Here is a 19,385-nt window from a genome sequence, read left to right on the forward strand (position 1 = left end):
GAAACATCTCTTGAATTGTAATCACATTACTATACCTGCTCTTCACCACACAGTGCACTTTGCAAGTGACTTGAATGCAGTTTGGATCACGTTTTTGTTCAACTAGTGTAGTTTTGTTCGTGGATGTCACGCTTCTACCAGTGGCAAATGCGCACGGCCTTTGATGTCAACAACAAAACACATGGAAAATGTTTCTCCTCCCCTTTTAAAAGTTCTTAAGCCGGTTTATTTTGTCATCCTGACCCACTACGGCAGCTCTAGTGTGTTGTTTTTGATCACAAGAGCCAATGATCAAAGTACGCCCATCCCATTAGCGATAATAATTGGAGCAGTGGAGCATGGAGCAAAGACATTGTAACTAGGACACAGTCACGCTGTTATGCTTCGTAACTTTTCATTGAACAGTGTAAAATAGGCCTTGTGTTAAATCTTTTAATAGATTCTTTTGACAAGCAAGAAGCGTGATTATAAGCCGAAGGCCTTTTTGCAATATGACTTTCTGACAGTTAGCTTTTATTAGTTTAACTGTAACCACAGAAAGAATTGTCGCTTATTTTTAATCCGTGTTGCTGGACTTCTAGAGTTAGCTTGGACTCATCTGTTGTTGTTGGCAAGCTCTAACAGACCCAACTGCTTTTGAGTGTCAGTATGGAAATGTGCCTTGTTCTCCCTCTCTCTATTTATTATTTCCAACTTCCCAACCTTCGGAACTCTTGTTATTACCAGAAAGGATTACCTCATGGCACCCAGAGCCACCATCACCGACAAGATTTAATATGAACAATCTGCTGCCTTTTGGATGCGACTCACTGACTCGCCTTGCCCTCCATGTTCTCTTCCGTTACGTCCCTCGGCCAGCAATCATTATTTCATAACTTTTAACAGAAAAACCACAAACTCAATCATTTTATGATTCCAAAAGAGTTGTTTAACAGGAATATGCCTGCAGATGGTTTTAAAGGGGTAGTTCACTTTAAAAAAAAACTTTTGCTGATAATTTACTCACCCCCATGTCATACAAGATGTCCACGTCGTTCTTTCTTCAGTCGAAAAGAAATTAAAGTTTTTGATGAAAACAATCCAGGATTTTATCTATATAATGGATTTCATTGGGAGCCAAGCGGTTCAAGGTCCAAAAGACAGTTTCAGTGCAAACTGTTCAAAGAGGTTTAAACGATTCCAGAGGATGAATAAGGGTCTTATCAAGCGAAACGATCGCTCATTTAAAAAAATAAATAAAAAAGTTTAAGTTTTATAAGCACAACTGCTCGCCTTGCTCTGTTCTGTAATGAGCGTTCGTGACTCTCCTGTTCGAACTCGTTCATCAAAATGAACAAATTTTTCGAGTCATGACTCGAAGGGTCCTAGATAAGACCCTTATTCATCGTCTGGTGTCGTTTAAAGCCCTTTGAAGCTGCACTGAAACTCTCATTTTCACCATGAACCGTTTGGTTCCCAATGAAGTCCATTATATGGAGAAAAATGCTGGAATGTTTTCATCAAAAACCTTAATTTCTTTTCGACTGAAGAAAGAAAGACATGGACATCTTGGATGACATGGGGGTGAGTAAATTATCAGCAAAAGTTTTTTTTTTAAAGTGAACTACTCCTTTAATGACGTAGATTGAAGTAAGTAAAAATAAATGAATTAGCATGCGCTGCGGAAGTCGCTGGAGTATTTTGGGTAAGGGTTGGCTATATGACATGCAGTTGGGTAATGACATTGCACATTGCTTATTAGGGGGATATTTCACCCAAAATTGAAAATTGTTATTAATTACTCTCCTTCATGTTGTTCCAAACCCGTAAGACTTTTGTTCTACTTCGGAACTCAAGTCTATTCAGAAAATCTGGACAAAACCGCTCAATTTATGATTAGTTTTACAATCCCTTTAAGTTTTTGAAGCATCACAGTGGTAGTTCTGTTGCTATCAATGGAGGGACACAAAAGTCTTACAGGTTTGGAACAACATGAACGTGAGTAATTAATGAAAGAATTTTCCTTTTTGGGTGAAAGCCTTTGAGGCTTTGCGAAGATGAACGTCGCAAAATTAAGGATTAAGCCAAATCCTTCATGCCTGCTAGGTTTGGCTGTTATCTGGCAAGTGCACATGTTGAGAACATTTTTGATTAATAAGATTGTCACTGTTGCATTCAAGCAGATTTTTTATTTTTTTCACGAGACAACCGTGTCTGCAAAAAAAATTGTTAGTGCCTTAATTTGGTTCTGCATTCTCCATAGGGATTTTGAAAGCTTTTTAAAGCAACACTAAGTAAGTTTTTTACCTTAAAATAATGTTTCCAAAATCGTTTCAATGGTTCATTAAGTCGTAACAGGGTGAAAGGCACTTATGCCTGCGGTCCTATATCTGCTATAACCACGCTATGTAAGATTGCCAGTTCGGGTCACATTTCTGTAGTTCTAATGAGACATAAGAAAACTACAAATTTGACTTGCTTTACGTCAAGCGTTACAATAGTCATTATTTTGTATTTCTCCGTTTCTGATGTTGCAATACATCATACTTTCATGAAATCATGCAACATACTCTACCTTGGACATCGTTCATTCCATTCATACTACTGTTTCCATGGTAACCGTGACTTCTCTGACTGGTAGTCTGTTCGGGATCATGGGTAGTGTAGTTCTTCACAAATCATTGTAAATAACTTGGCTTTTACAGAAGCATATCCTATCAGCAAGTCAGCACATGTTCTTAAAAAGGTTCTCATTATTGCTTAATTATTTCAGATTACAGATTTTTCTGTGTACAATATTTGAACACGAGTGTCTAGAATCTTTGATTATTTAGTAATTGACTTTGTTGTATGGTCACTGTGATTTTTGCTAAGACGTTCAGATCGACATAGATTGTTGATCCTGGAACAAAATTCCAGTCTGAAAATTTTGCCCTAAACTTAACCCTACCCATAACTTATCCATGAAATCTGAGAGAAATTATACGTGAATAAAACTGATGTGGAAGCATCTAACCCTGGTTGTATATAAGCCTAAACTTGACATAAACAGTAAACGTGTCCCTTAAATCTGATTGGTTAAGTGTTGTTCCAGGATCAACAAAGATTTTGAAATCGTGTGAAATCACCATGTTGTTCATATTAACGGATGCATTAATACTTATGCACTTACCTAAGTATTCTATTATAACATTTTATAATGGTAACTGGTTGCCATTGTAACTACAGCTATTTTTTTGTACTGTAAAACCAAATAAACCAATAAATAAATACAGGATCTCTTTTTTTAAGATATAATATTTTGGTTCATATGGTTCTATGGTATTTTGGAAACAAAGGCTACTATGGTGCATTTTTGTAAGGGTCGTGTCAAAATTATAACAATCAATATCATGCATCCACTTTAATGTTTGACAGTTTCAGTTCAGATTTTTTGAAGATTGCCTCCAGAACAAGGAATCACTCCACTCTGTAAAAACAGAAAATCGCACGCTCTGCTAAACTAAGACTGAATGAGTTGAACACTTCCTGTTCTTCCAAATAAACAGAGGGAGAGATTTGTACGCAGAGTTCTGAGAACTTACGCTTGAGATATTGGCGGGCGTGAGCATAATGTGGAAGCCATATGACAGGTCTGTTCAAATGTATTGCACATGTATTCAACATTGGATATGAATTGAACCATTGTGCAAGAGTTCACTAAACGTGCATGCAGTCACACATTATACATTTGTAGAGTATTATATTATGTGTGTAAACATAAATAACAGGAAATCAATGCTCAAATCAAAACAAAATTGTGTTTCTTATCAAAATTACTTTAATGGTGGCAATAAATATGTTCACCCTCACCATTGTTGGAAGATTAACTCTAAATAAAATGTATAAGATGGCAAAAATGAGCTACGTCGCCTTGTCAAGACAAGGGCCTAATGTTGAAATAATACAGGATAGTTAATGGCAAATTTAGTCCGTAGACACACTTCAGTTACCAGATTTGGGGAAGTATTCTTTCTTTATTCCCAGACAAACGGATATCTATCTATATCTCCCATGTCTTAAAGCTGAAGGGTGTCATTTCTGCATCAAACAGAATAATTGTTTCGAAACAGCCCCACCTCTTATTGGTGGGTCACAGAGATAGTCCCGCCCCAAAATCGCATCGTTGGTTGTACACTTCTAAGTATTTAAAGTACGTCGCCTTTAACTGTTCATCTTTGTTATCTTGCTGGAATGTTGGTAAATGCATTTTCTACAGAACAATAATTCTTTGAATAGATATTCGTTTATCTGTAGTTCTTATCAAAACAGGAAACAACACCCCAAATAACAGATATTAAAATGAATGTTGATATACTATAGGATTAAAAGGTTTCTATGTACATTTTTGATTTATGAAAATCTCTTTAGATAAAAAAGTCATATTTCAGAGCATTTACAGCTAGCATTTTGTCATAGCACCGAACTGACCGATCCTCCTTCAGTCTATTAGATTGTGCTATGCTATGCCCATTATAAACAGGTCAGAATTTGAACAGTCAACATGAATAGCACGTCGCCTTTTAGAAAAGATGAATCTTCCAGCACCATGCATTTAGAACGGACAGCAGGATCAATGAAGAGTGCAGTGCATTAGCAGAGCTTGTGGTCTTGGGTCCCGTTGAATGATCACTGTAGGAACTGTAGCGTGGCTCCACCCTGACCCTTGTGCTGCATTGCACCATTGGTGTCTGAAAAGATGTTGGCCTTTTTGCAGGTCGATCCGGGCTGGATCCATCCGTCGGCCTTTCCCCATTGAACAACAGGGGGCGCCCTTTATGATCCACCCCCATCTTAAACAGCTCATACTCTTTGTGCGGAAGTCGTATCCCCAATGCTTCGCAACCGTCTGTCCGGGTTATGTCCTGCTCGACGCCCACCTCCCACCTGCCCGCCTGTCCACATCTTCCATTTTGCGTTGAATTCAGTTCCCGCAACAATGCACGGTCAAAAACAATCGCTTTTGCCCGTGTCACCTTGAAGACGACCTCAGTGGCCCCACGTACTTTCACCGACTGTCCTACTTTAACATAGTGACCTGATGCCAACAATGTAAAGATGGGCTGGTGGCACATTGGGTCAGAGTAATGTTGGTAGGTCCCCTCCCAAGTGCGTTGCTCCTCGTTGAAAACAAAAAGGCGTGTAAGGAAGAGGACGGATGGACGGGACTCGCAGCGTTGGCTCACCCAATTTCCGTTTAGATCCAGAGGGACGGACGGGGATGGGGGAAGAATGGGTGGATTCTGTTCAGAGGCTCGGTATACCAGGGCGCACACTGGGCATGGGTGGATGTGGTGCTGAGACAAAACAAGGATTTTTGTTAATTTATAATATTCATATTATTACAGGATTCACATGTTTGGTCAGTGAGATATTTTTTTAAAGGATTTAATATATTTATTGAGCAAGAATGCATTCAGTTGATCAAAAGTGACAGTAAAACATTTGTAATGTTGTGAAAGATTTCTATTTTTAAATTAATGCTGCTCTTCTGAACTTTATACATCTAGGAGAAAATGTAGCATGGTTCCCTCAAAAATCTTAAGCAGCACAACCGTTTTCAACAGTAATAATAAAAAGTTGCTTGATCAGCAAATTAGCTATAAGTATGATTTCTGAAGGATCATGTGACTCTGAAGACTGGTGTAATTCCAATAATACAGAATGACTTTTTTGCTCTATTTTGGAAAAGTAAATGTTGATCTACATCTGGGGAGTGATATTTTTTCCTAGGATGGTAGGGGAAGACTCATAAATGGTATTAACCCCAGTGACGGGTAGGTTTAGGGACGGGTTGGGGTAGGTCATATATTTATATATATAGTAATGTAATGTTAAGTCAACGGCGTTCATTAACACGCTGAAAAGTGATTATGTGTGATACGTTATATGTTGATAGCACGCCAAAAATGGAAATATGAATTGGCATGTCATGCACGCGCAATGTCATGAGATCAGTCTGAAGGTACGGACGTTATGGTTTGGTGCGTATAGTCAGACGACGAATACAGTCAGTCACAGGTAATCCACACTCCAATCCAGAAGGGGGCGCGCGTAGTAATGCAACACAATGCTGTATGCTAACTGCCACAATTGGAAAAAGAGCAGAAGAAGACATGTAAATGTAACAAACTCGTATCAAATCGTGACCCCAAAACGGAGGTACGTACCAAACCGTGACTTCTGTGCAGTGGTGGAGGAAGTACTGAATCTTAGTACTTAAGTAAAAGTAAAAATAACCAGATAAATATTTACTTTAGTAAAAGTAGAAGTAACACAATGACAACCATACTTAAGTAAAAAGTAAAAAGGACCTGATTTTAAATGTACTTTAAGTATTAAAAGTAAAAGTACTTGCATAACAATTTATTCTCTTAATGTCTATTTTCTAATGATTAATAAAACATTTAATTCTAACTCATTCAACCTAATACTTCTATAATGATGTTCAATAATGATGGAACAAAATAGTTGTCACCATTTCTGAAACAAGCTTGCAATTAGGCAATATACACATCATGCTTATCCTTACTATATGTTAATAACTATGTTTGGCAGTAAACGCGATTAATTTATGGTGTAATTCTAAACCTCTTGGCTTGCCATAATCCTAACCAAACGTATATTACACACGGTGCGTTTCCTATGCATGTAAAAACAAATTTTCGTGTATAAATTGCACGATAAACACACTGCGTGCGAGACGTATTTAGTGTGACCGGGTTGATATATCAATGGCAACCAAACGTCACTGGTGAGACAAACGTGCAACGAACGGATGGTCAGATTACGTTTTGGCAGGGGAAAAACTGATCAGAAAATGTAATGAAAATGTAACAGACGTTGTAGAAATGTAGTGGAGTAGAAAGTATAATAATTGCTGCAAAATGTAACGAAGTAAAAAGTATGCATTATTTATTCTACTTAAGTAAAGTAAAGATATGTGAAAAATGTACTTAAGTAAAGTAACAAAGTATTTGTACTTCGTTACATTCCACCACTGCTTCTGTGTACTGTTAACTCTCCTATTAAAAATTATCTTGTTTTTCCAAAAGATTTACCAAAGTCTTAGGGGTTTGGAACATCAAGAGTGAGTAAATGGTGACAGATTTTTTCTCTTTAAAGGCATACTTGACCCAAAAATGAAAATTCTGTCAACGTTTGCTCACCCTCAAGTTGTTGCAAACCTGCATGAGTTTCTTTCTTCTGCTGAACACAAAGGAAGATATTTTGAAGAACGAGTGAAACTTTGGCACCATTAATTGACTTCCATAGTATTTTTTTTTCTACTATGGAACAACGGTTTGGTTCCAATCGTTCCTTTGTGTTTCGCGTGGAATATCCCTTTAATTCTCACCATAGCATTCTGTAGAGGCTCCTGGTAACCAGTCGGTCTATGGTGCACCCTTTCGTTCCAGTCTGTGTGCACGTCCCCTAGGAACAGCTCCTGAGCCGGCCTGCTGTGAGGATGGTGATGGGTCTCCACACGCAGCAGCTCCAGTTCCATCATGGAGAAGCCAAGAGCTCCCAGACAGTCTTTCTCTGCTTTGGCATTAAAGAGTTCATAGAAGCGATGAGGCACCAGGTGTCCTCCAGCTTTGAGCCACGAGGGCAGGCGGGTCGCGAGATGATGAATGGCTTTCTGGCTGTGAAAGACCATCCCTACTTTATGGAGGTGGTGCTCTGCTTCAGTGGCTCCACGGGTGATCCATGACGCCTGGCGTAGCCGCAGTTTACCCCTGATCACAAGAGAGTAGGTTGGGATGTGGCAATCACTGTCAGAGTAATAGTGCTGGAGGGCCCTGAAGAGACGTGTGGGGCTTTGGTAAAATGAGTAGGATCGAGTGAGGAATTCTGGACCGGGTCGCACTTCACATCTGAGAAGAAAATAACAAATATAGTCAGGAAGTTAGTCGATATGACAATCGCAAACCATTTTAGCCCCATAATCTGATGCATTTCCAAGTGAAACCGGATGTTTGAGACAAAATGTAGGATGGGACTTGATTTTTAGTATTTATTGTAAAATTTAAAACTTAAAGTCGGCATGAAATCAAATTGGACAAATCTTCTTTTTATATGTAATATTGTAGTGTTTTTTTTATAAATGATTTATCTATGCACTTTATTATTTTTTTTTAAATTCATGTACCCTTATAATCTTTAATCAAATACATACCCTGCCCTCCCCCATCGAAACGACCTCTCTTCTATTTCGGTCACGTGGCTATCGGTGAACCGCCTCTCAGAGAATCGCATTCAAATCTGCCTCCATTTTGTTTGCAATGCCCAACCTCCAACGATCCAATCAATTCCCGAAGGACAAAATCAAGCCCTGCTCTACATTTTTTTCTAATTTCAGAAGACGTTTCACTCGGATATACGTCACGACAAGGAAAAAAATTACAATCTCAACTACACTACCATTCGAAAGTCACAGTTAGTAAGATTTTTTTTGTTTTTATTAATACTTTTATTCATCAGAAGTGACAGTAAGACTTTCACATTGTTACAAAAGTGTCTACTTGGAAAAAAATTCTAGTTTATTTAACCTTTATTCATCAAAGAATTAAAGAAATGTATCACAAATTGCACAATATTGATAATAATAAAGGTTTTGAGCAGAAAATCATCATCAAATCATCATATTAGAATCAGACACTGAAGACTGGAGTTGTGGTGCAAAAAAATGCAGCTTTGCATCACAGGAATAAATTGCATTTTAAAATATATTAATATAGAAAACATTTATTTTTAATTAAATAAGACTTTTTAAATTTTACCCATCCCAAAATTGTGTATAGTAGTGTACAATTTGTTAAATATTTAAAGGTAGCCATTGTTTTTAAAGATTTACTGAACAAGTTGCTTGATTTTACTCAACTTCTCAGCAGTGGTAATATGCATGCACAACGCATTCTCATCCTAGGGCGTCAACTGACGCTTTTGACCATGCGTCTAAATCCGACACACATGGCAACCTTTAGCGTCAGTTAGATGACGCGGGTAGGTTTAGGTCTGGGGTAGTGTTTGGGTTAGACCACTAGGAGGCGCGTCTCATATTGGTTGCCATGTGCGTCGGATGTTGACGCATGGTCAAAAGCGTCAGTTAGATGACACCTTGGGATGAGAACGGGCTGGTGAATCCTTCACAATAATGCCAGGATTCTGTATTACTGTTAAGAACATAATTTGGGTGAAATTTTAATTCATGTTGACTTTAAAAGTAGAAAAGTCTTTCTAGGGGGCTCTTACCTGCTTGACACCCAGTGGCCCTCCAATTTGGGTGGTATGGTGGCTGTGACTCTTGCTTCGTTCTGTAGATGGCGTAGCTGAACCTGGCACTGTGGCTCCCAAAACAGTCTAGTGCTGAGGTTGGCATGGGGTACGAGGGGGGCGGTGGGCACTTCCCACAACTTACTGCCCGTCACACACAAAACTGAGGAGACACGGAAAATATCATATTGCATTGTTATATCAGCATGCAAGCTTCGTTATTATCAGAGTCAGGTTTTGGCAACTTGCTAACTGTTTGTTTTCTCATCATTATTGAAGTTGTGAATTAGCCCTCATGCAAAAATCCTAAAAGGTTTCTATATAGGTCATAAGTTTTAAGTTAGTCCTAATTAACAGATTATGTGGATTGTTGTTGCATGTAAGAGCTGCCAATGTATTAAATCCAAAGGGCTTCACTGAAATCGTTCCAGAAGGTCTAAGTTTGCAATAATGTGCTGATCTCTTTTCATGACTCTGTAGCCACATTTCCGAATAAATTAAGCCTGTAAAAAACCTCAGACACTTCAAAAAGCTTTGGTACCTCCAGCAATAAAAAAATAAAAATAAAACTCCAAGAGGAGCATTTTCACTTCATGCTCTTTTACGGTCTATAAACAGGATTCTGCTGAACTGGAAGTGGTTGAAGGATTTTGCATTTCTGTAATTTTCCGTGTAATGAAACGTGATGAGGTCTATTAGAGCCATAAATAGATCCCCAATCCTGCTCTGACCAGGATTTGTGGTGAAGGGCAGGAGGCCAGAGGTTTGGCATGTCACTTCAATCAGACACCATCTTCAAGGGAACGGGAAGGGATATGTGGTGCTGGCCAATTTAAACAACAATTTTTGACAATTTTTTTGAACGGGGAGAAAGCCAAACATGGTTCGAGCTCGTGAGGAGTGATTTGTCAACATGGCACCGGGCATCTTTGTTTGATCTGTAAATCTCTCGCCACAGAGCTGTCCTTGAGAAAGAACACTGTAGATAAATGGTGTAGTAGCCTTGAGAAGTTGCTTGCTGAGAAGTGCGTCCCTGTATACGGACTCAAAAATGTGCGCTGCTCTATCAAACTTCATCCAAAGAGGAACAAACAGTTTATTTGGGACCTCATTTACTCCTGTGCCAAATGTCAAATAATTATTACAGGTCCAAGTCGTCACATCCAACACCAAAATCAATAGAAAATGAATCCTGTTTTTAGAACAATTAAGATTATTGCATTGTGACTTTTTTTCTATGAAAAGTTTGTGTTTACATAATATTTGTGGGTCCACTGTGTATAATTATTTTATATATATAAATACACACGCTTGTTTATATTTAAAAAAAATATTTTTATGTATATACTGTATATAGATTTATATAATTTATTTTATATATGAATATAAATTTTTTATATATAAATAATATTTTTTTCCTAAATATATATACATGTGTGTGTATTTATATATATAGGCCTATACAAAATAATTATACACAGTGCACCCACATATATTATGTAAACACAAACTTTTATTTTGAATGCGATTAATCGCGATGAATCGCTTAACAGCCCTTAACCTAATTATTATTGTAATAAATAGTTCCAACATTTGTGACGGTAATATTCATATGCCCACCAAGGCTGCATTTATTTGATTAGAAATAATCATTGTAGAGTTAATTACTGCAATTTAAAATAACTAAAATCAGTAGTTTATTCCTGTGATGTCAAAGCTGAATTTTCAGCATCATTAGGCTACTGCAGTCTTCACTGTCACATCCTTCAGAAATCATTCTAATATGCTGATTTGCTGCTTAAACATGTATTATTATTATCAATGTTGAAATCAGTTTATTAATCCATCAGATGAAACTTCTAATCAAATAGGCTAAAGTCTGCTTCTCTGCAAAGAAAAGCACAAAACAGAACAGCCTTTATTCCCATTTGTTAACTGTGGCCCTAAAATGTCTCTGATTGCATAATTACAGAGCATTTATTGAGAATGTCAGGCTGTTTGCTCCCTAAAAGAGGGAATTATTTCCTTATGCTGTTTGGGAGGAATCCAGGCTCTGCTGTTTTAAGAGGGTTTTTTTTTTCCGATGTGAAAGAAGACTTACTCATGATCACAATAATGTGAGATAATGTTGGAGTTAACATACTCTTAGTCACCTGTTCTTATCAAGTTGAGGTTCTGTCTGATCACTTGGACATCACAAACAGTCATTGTTTATCCAGGGTCATTTCCAAAGCTATTTCGTAACATATTTCAAATTGTTATACTTTACTATTGGACGGGTCATATTTTAAGTTTCTAGAATAGGCTATTAGAATCTCCAACATGCGTTCACAGGATGCATGCCTGTTCATGAGAGCACCATGACACATACGTGTTGTTAATGCAAGGATTGTATTCTATTCACGTTGTTGTATGAATGTGCGTTGGAGATAAATAGTTTTTAATAAAGTGATAAATTATGAGTTTTTTTGCGCAAAGAAAGCACTCTCGTTGTTCATAAAATGGGGTTAAACCACTTGAGTCACATGGATGTCTTTACCTTTCTGGGGCTTAAAAGTGGTAGTTGCCTAGGCTATCAATGGAGGGACAGAAAGCTCTCAGATTTCATTAAAATATCTTCATTTGTGTTCCAAAGATGAACTAATGTCCCATTGGTTTGGAGGCGAGTAATGACAGAATTTTCATTTTTGTCTGAGCAACCGACCCTTAAACTGCTGCTCTCTCAGATCCTGCTCAAAGCTCGTGAATATTAATGAGGCAGTTTAGTTTATGATGAGTGCCGAAGTTACGACGTCAAGTCTGTAGGCCAAAACGCGGAAGTGAGTTAGCATTTTAGCACTACGGTTCCCTCGCTCTAAAGTCTATGGGATTTTTGAATGGGTTTTTGCTAAATCGCCTGAAATAAGGTCTGTGGTGAACAAACCCTCTTAATTTTTTTACGTTTTGATCTATGACATAAAACTCACAGTTATAACCTGCTTGTGGTTTTTTAAAAACTTTATATAGGCTTCAAAATGTATAAATTTTGGATTAACTTGTAAAGATTATCTTGATAGACAAAACGTGTAAGGGTCACTACACTTTGTTAAACACAGATCTTATTTTTTGCGATTTTCCAAAAGTCTATGGGGAAAATGCATAGCTTTTTGATCAAGGGAATGCGCCGCTAGCTTCCGAGTTGTCCTACAAAGTGATGTCATCACTTCGGCACTCGTTTTTTTTTTATCAAAATGGTAGCGCCCTCAATGTAGACTCAGTGTGAGAAGATCCCAATATCTTTTAACCTCTTAATCTCTTAATCTCACACACACACTCTCTCTCTGTCTCTTATCTCTTATCTTTCTATCTCCAAGTGAATGGCACAGAAGCCTATCCCAGACAAAGCGGCAGTTCATCATCTTGACCAGCAGAGGGGGCTGTGGTAGAATGTGTGTGGTCTCTTTGCTCAAAGGCAATTCCCTTTAGTGTGAGCCAAAGTAAACTACCTGTCCTAATATTCCAACCATTCAACACCCCCGGACACACACACACTGGAGACATTGATTTATAGAAGAAGCGAGGCTAGCAAAAGTACCTCCGACTGGTTTCATGTATTTGTTTTTATTTGTCATTTCAATTTGGGCAGCTTCTCTCTCACCCCTAATGCGTCATTACTAAAGAGTAGCCAAAAATAAAATAGCCCTTACTCTCTGGCACTATTCCTTCTGCCGTTTGCCGTTGCCTATTTAACATGATGTGCGTGAAAAAAGGGAGGTGAGAGACCAAATTTTAGTTATAATTAATAAAACATTTAAAACAAAAAAAACGTGATTCCAGAGGACAAAACGTCTAGTAGATAGACTATATATATAGAGAGAGCTATATGATAGTACAGCACATTAAACACACACACATTAACGAGAAGATCTTCATTGTCATCTGTACTACAATTCCATTCTGGTTTTGTCCTAGTACTTTAATTTACATTTGTTAAAATCCTAAAAATTCATTTATTTCCAGGTTTATATGATCTTTGGATCATATAATATGATAACTATTCAGAACCATTGCATATATCAGAGTACCAGAGTATCACCATCTGATACATCACTGTACTGGTATGCATGAAATGGCCCTTTTCAGTGTTTGACTGCCTTTGTGCCGCCCGCCGCCTCTTTCTCCCACCCACCCCTGCTTTGATAACTGCTCCCTGATGAAAAAACTCCCATTTACACCTCATTTACTTTGGATAGAGCTCAGATTCCTCTCTCTCTCTCTCCTTCTGTCACACTCTTTTTGTCTGATGAAGTACAGTTACAGAAAGGTAAAGTTTCATATTGAAAGTAAAGTCTGCATGTGTGTGCATGCATGTGTGTGCTAGAAGCAACAAAGGTGTGTGCACGCTTATGTTCATGTGCATATATTTATGAAAGGGGTAGAAGAATATATTGATGTGTGCATGTGAGTGTGAATAAGATTTGTGTATAGAGCAGGTTAGAGGTCATCTATAGTGAGTGGGTGTACATGTTTCCCCACCCAGAATCCTTCTCATCATTCAACTACCTTATAATTCTGGAGCATTGTTGTCTTTTCATGAACATAAGCCCTGCCTAATCCAGCAATTGTTTTTATTTAGATAAGGGATTATGCGAAGGTTTCTCAAACTGAGTTACCCGAAGGTTAACTCAACATCACTGTGATAGTGACTAACTGGCCGAACTCTTGAGTAACTTAAAGGAGTAGTTCACTTTAAAAAAACTTTTGCTGATAATTTACTCACCCCCATGTCATCCAAGATGTCCACGTCTTTCTTTCTTCAGTCGAACAGAAATTAAGGTTTTTGATAAACATTCCAGCATTTTTCTCCATATAATGGGAACCAAACGGTTCAAGGTCCAAAAGACAGTTTCAGTGCAAACTGTTCAAAGGGCTTTAAACGATTCCAGACGATAAATAAGGGTCTTATCAAGCGAAATGATTGCTCATTTAATACATAAATAAAAAGTTTAAGTCGCCTTGCTCTGAGCATTCGTGACTCTCCTGTTCAAATGAACAAATCTTTTTTCGAGTCATTTGGTTCATTCAACGAACGAAATGAACGAATTGACTGGGAAAAAGATTCGTTCATTTTGATGAGCGAGTTCGAACAGGAGAGACACGAACGTGCATCACAGAACAGAGCAAGGCGACCATTTGAGCTTATAAAACTTAAACTTTGTTGTTGTTTTTTTTAATGAGCGATCATTTCACTTGATAAGACCCTTATTCATCGTCTGGTGTCGTTTAAAGCCGAAGGTTAACTCAACATTACTGTGATAGTGACTAACTGGTAGAACTCTTGAGTAACTTAACCTTAATTCTTTTAAATACTGTTAAGTATTTGGATCTAGTTAACATTGCTAACCTAACCAAAAACAACTGGTTTTAGTTATTAGTTAGGGTGATTGAGCATTAAAGACATTAAACATTATGGCTCAAATGGAGTTAACAATGCTAAATTCTGAACTTGATCTGCCTAACACAACTTTCGCTGTAGTTAACTGAACACAAGTGGGATTATGTTACACTATGTCATACTGAATATCACATGTTCAGTGATATTCAGAAAGACTCTCTTTGACATGTCAAAATCTTGTTTTATCAATGTGGTGATTTTATACACTACTGTTAAAATGTTTGGGGTCCATACGATTTTTTAAATAATTTTGAAAGACGTCTCTAATGCACACAAAGGCTTCATGTATTTGTACTGTAATACAAGTTAAACAGTCATATTATGAAATATTATTACAATTTTTTGAATAAAAAAAATAAAATAATTGTGTCCTATTTTAATATTTTATAAAATGCAATTTATTTCTGTGATGTATTTTCATCAGCAGTCTCTGCCTTTTATTTTTCATCTATTTAAAGCATCGCTGTGGAATAAAAATATAAAAATATAGATGACCCCAAACTTTTGAATGGTATTGAATATCATATACATATGGCTTTATACTATGTTATATTTTTGCATTTTGTCGACCATATAATCCATCCCATTGCTGACCACATTCCACGTCAGTTAACGTGACAGTCAGTTAGTAACTGGTCTGATCTTTCACTCCAATGGCTGATTGATGCTTTTCTCTCTCTGACAAGTACTGGGCCTCCTTTTAAATGTCTGACAGGCTTTCTCTCATGTCTTCTGCTTATGAATATTACTCATGCATTTCAAAGCAGACATATTTAAAATAATAAAAATCAGTACAAAAACAATAGGGTTTCAGCACTTCGTGCTTGAACCCCTAAAAAAAAAAGGTTGAATGGATAAAGAGCAGCTGGAAGATTTATGGTGGTAATTCAGTGTAACACTGGAAAACCTTTGTGCTTTATCAATATTGAGGCGTGCGTTTTTGTAAAATCACCTTGTGTTACCCAATGTTCCTCTTTAAATCAAAGCAGACAGTGTCACAGCCAACTACAGCATGCAGAATTGTATTTAGTATCTGTTTTAGAAGAATATTCAAGCATATGCGGATGATATTAATCATTTCCGCAGATCTAATTCAGCTGTTTGATGAAAAAAGGCCAAGTACGTAAGTACAGGCACATTAATGAACACATGCTGACCTCCGAGGTCATGCGTAACTGCCATGAGTTACTGGGGGGGCGGGTGTAATTGCACCAGTCTCTCTCTCTCTCTCTCTCTTTCTCTCTCTGTTGTTCTGTAGGCGGCATGATAGTGAGAACAGAAGCCTATTGCTTTCTTCATCACCCTAACCATCCTTGACTGAAAGGAACGAAAGCATAGAAGAAAAACAGCTCCTAAATGGCATACGAACAGAAGGGGTCGTTGATGGCGTTGGCCTGTTACTCTAATCATTATTTTAATGGTGGCATTAGTTCCATCGCTGTGATCTGCTTTCAATGGAAACAATGGCCTCTTCTACACCCCTGCTAACTTTAAAAGAGTCTGGATCAAAAACGGGGGTCTTGGGCCCGTGGAGCAGACTGACAGGTGAAAAGAGCCGTGCATGGGGAAAGGTGAGAATAAGATCGCAGTGTCGAGCCAAGCTCTTTATATTTAAGACCTCTTTAAACGCCACCTGACTGACTCTTTTTTCCTGGAGAACAAGCCAAATTTCTGTTACTTGTGCACTCTTAAAAATGTAAATTATAACCTTATGCCAATTGGAGGACCTTTTAAATTTCCTGAAACAACTTGATTTCAAAAAACATCACAGTGCTTTAAAGAAGCCAGAAACCATGATCTGAAGAACCTATAAATGTAACGTCAATAACTTTTTCCATCTCCAAAGAACCTGAACCACAACGATGAATGGCACGCAAATAACTTTTTTGAGAATATTGGCATTAAAAGTCTGAAATTCAACATTTTACAATTTAATCTTTTGATGAAACTTTTTTGCATTCAAAATAGAAGCATTTTCTAGACTTTTGTACACATGCACAACATCAGAAATGATATCAACAGCTAAGAATGACCAATGCAGTATTAGTTCAGTGTTGCATTTTAATTAAATCACTAGAGAGTTTTTTTTAAAAAGCCGCAAAAACATCTTTTGTTTTTCTTCGAGTATTAAGTTCAAGTTTAGTTTCGTCATGGGTTTTATTAAGGTTAATAAACCCCAAAACTTTAACCGAACCTTATCTTAAGAGCTCTTTGTCATCCTTTAGATCCTAACTACACTGTAAAAACCCTTTTTTGATACGGTAAGAAAATGCTCAGACTTGTTGGTCTCGATAATGAATGTGTTTTGCTTGGCAGCTCTCATACTTTCACACATTAACAAGAAGGCATTCTTAAGCTTTGAGCTTAGATTCTCATAATTTGCATTATTATTTATTTGCATTAACATTAATACCATAATAACATTCATTACTTTAGATATGCCATATCATTTAATCGTAGGTGAAGGTTTCTGATTTATAATGACTGTTTTGCCTGCTTTGATCTGTGATAAATGGTAAATATACCGGTAGGCTGTACTATGATTACAAAAAAATAAAGGTTCTTCGGGTTCAGTATTAAAGAACACATCTGTTACCTATAGTATCATTTTGGCTATTTAGTGTTCTTAAATTGCTCTATGGTGGTTTTTTTATATTAATTTCGTTATGTTGTAGGCTGAAATAATCATATTTGGTTGAACAGTCATTCAACAGTCACATTCATCCTAGTCCTGAAGTCCTGCAGCACAGCACGTTTTGGAGACATTTAACTGATTTATATCATCACCTCATTAGTAGAGGCTCCAATACCTGAATTGGGTGTGTCAGATAAGGGAGACATTCAAAATGACCAGGATTGTGAACCTCTGCTTTAAAGCAACAGATTGTAAAAAACAATTTTGTTTCTATGGGAACCAAAAGAGATGGATGAACATATTGAGTGCATACCATTCAAAAGTTATCCGAAGTGTAATTTTAGCATTTAGTGTCCTGAAATAAGTAAAAACCATTTGCTACAAATCAAAGGACAGAGAAAAAGAGGGTTACTGAACTAACCTTGCATGAGAAAAACCATCCAAATTGTCTTCAACAGGTGAATAAGTCTCACCCCAGCCATGATCAGTACTTATACTCGCCAACTCACTTAAAATAAAGGACAGGATCTGGAAATGCTCCTCTCCTGGATAGTCACACGTCAAGGAGAGCGTTTCAGATAAGATATTACCAGATGTCCTGATTAATTTAATCCACTTTTGATACGTTTCATCTTCAAACATGAAGTTTTCCATTCATGGTAGGACTCCTTGACTGAGTTTGCAAGATCTCCTTTCTTGATAGTGCTTGAAAATACGTCCCCTGTTGATTCTGTGCTCTCTTTGGTGATGTTAAACCTGTGTGGTGCTTTTAGGAGTCTGCCTTTGGGTTACTCAGTTGAGAGAGCTAGAGAGCGGAGCGAGAATCCGAGAGGGAGAGAGAGAGAGAGAAAAGAGGAGGGAACTTGTAACCTCCCAGTATTAACCCTCTGGGGAGCAGGGTAAGGTGCAAAAGGGCACAATCAAAGCCAGCAAGTTGAGAAACCTCCACACAACATTAAATTTAAACAGAAATGTGTTAATCAAACCCACACTCGTGTTTGTATATTTAAACAGTTTGACAGATGCAATGGTTTCCTGCGTAAACTCTGTCATCTTAAATCTTTTCTCAGTTTATCTCATACACACGTATAAAATGGGTATGGTAGGTGTTAAAAAGCAATGGCACAGTGCCATCCGAGAAGAAAAGTTTTTTATATATGCCGTTTTATGTACAGTATGTTGAAATTCTATCTTGACTCTGCCAGCCACTATGGTTTTGAAATGCAATACAGTTGAGATAACACAGTGGAAGTATAATCCAACAAAATAAATCTGTTAATATTCACTCTCAGAAAAAAAAGGTACAAAAGCTGCCACTGGGGCTGTACCTTTTCAAAAGGTACACATTTGTACCCAAAGGCTGCATATTGGTACCTTAGTGGTACATATTACCACCTAAAATGTACATATTAACATCTAAAAATGTACATATTACCACCTAAAATGGACATATTAACTCCTAAAATGTACATATTAGCACTTAAAAGTACATATTAACACTTAAAATATACATATTAACACTTAAAATGTACATTTAGCACGTAAAATGTACATATTAACACCTAAAATGTACATATTAACACCTAAAATGTACATATTAACACCTAAAATTTACATATTAGCACCTAAAATGAACATATTAACACCTAAAATGGACATATTAACACTTAAAATATACATATTAGCACGTAAAATGTACATATTAGTACCTAAAATACATATTATTAACACCTAAAATGGACATATTAACACTTAAAATGTACATATTAGCACGCAAAATGTACATATTAGTACCTAAAATGTACATATTATTAACACCTAAAATGTATATTAACACCTAAAATGTACATATTATTAACACCTAAAATGTACATATTGGTACCTTAGTGGTACATATTATCACCTAAAATGTACATATTACCACCTAAAATGTACATATTAACACATAAAATGTACATATTAACACTTAAAATATACATATTAACACTTAAAATGTACATATTAGCACCTAAAATGTACATA

General features: G+C 37.0%; 1 protein-coding gene across 1 annotated transcript; it reads right to left on the reverse strand.

Annotated features, from left to right (window-relative positions):
- Positions 1 to 3,367: 3,367 nt before the first annotated feature.
- On the reverse strand, positions 3,368 to 18,169 carry apcdd1l (APC down-regulated 1 like). Its single transcript, XM_039691831.2, has 4 exons — positions 17,785 to 18,169; positions 9,274 to 9,457; positions 7,376 to 7,895; positions 3,368 to 5,315 (listed from the first exon to the last, which is right to left on the reverse strand). The coding sequence occupies exons 1-4, from the start codon at positions 17,843 to 17,845 to the stop codon at positions 4,542 to 4,544; spliced, it is 1,539 nt and encodes a 512-aa protein (XP_039547765.2). The 5' UTR covers positions 17,846 to 18,169; the 3' UTR covers positions 3,368 to 4,541.
- Between the last annotated feature and the right edge of the window lie 1,216 nt (positions 18,170 to 19,385).

The sequence above is a fragment of the Pimephales promelas genome, chromosome 8 (genome assembly GCF_988280905.1).
Source record: "Pimephales promelas chromosome 8, fPimPro1.hap1.1, whole genome shotgun sequence".
In the NCBI taxonomy this organism is placed as follows: domain Eukaryota; kingdom Metazoa; phylum Chordata; class Actinopteri; order Cypriniformes; family Leuciscidae; genus Pimephales; species Pimephales promelas.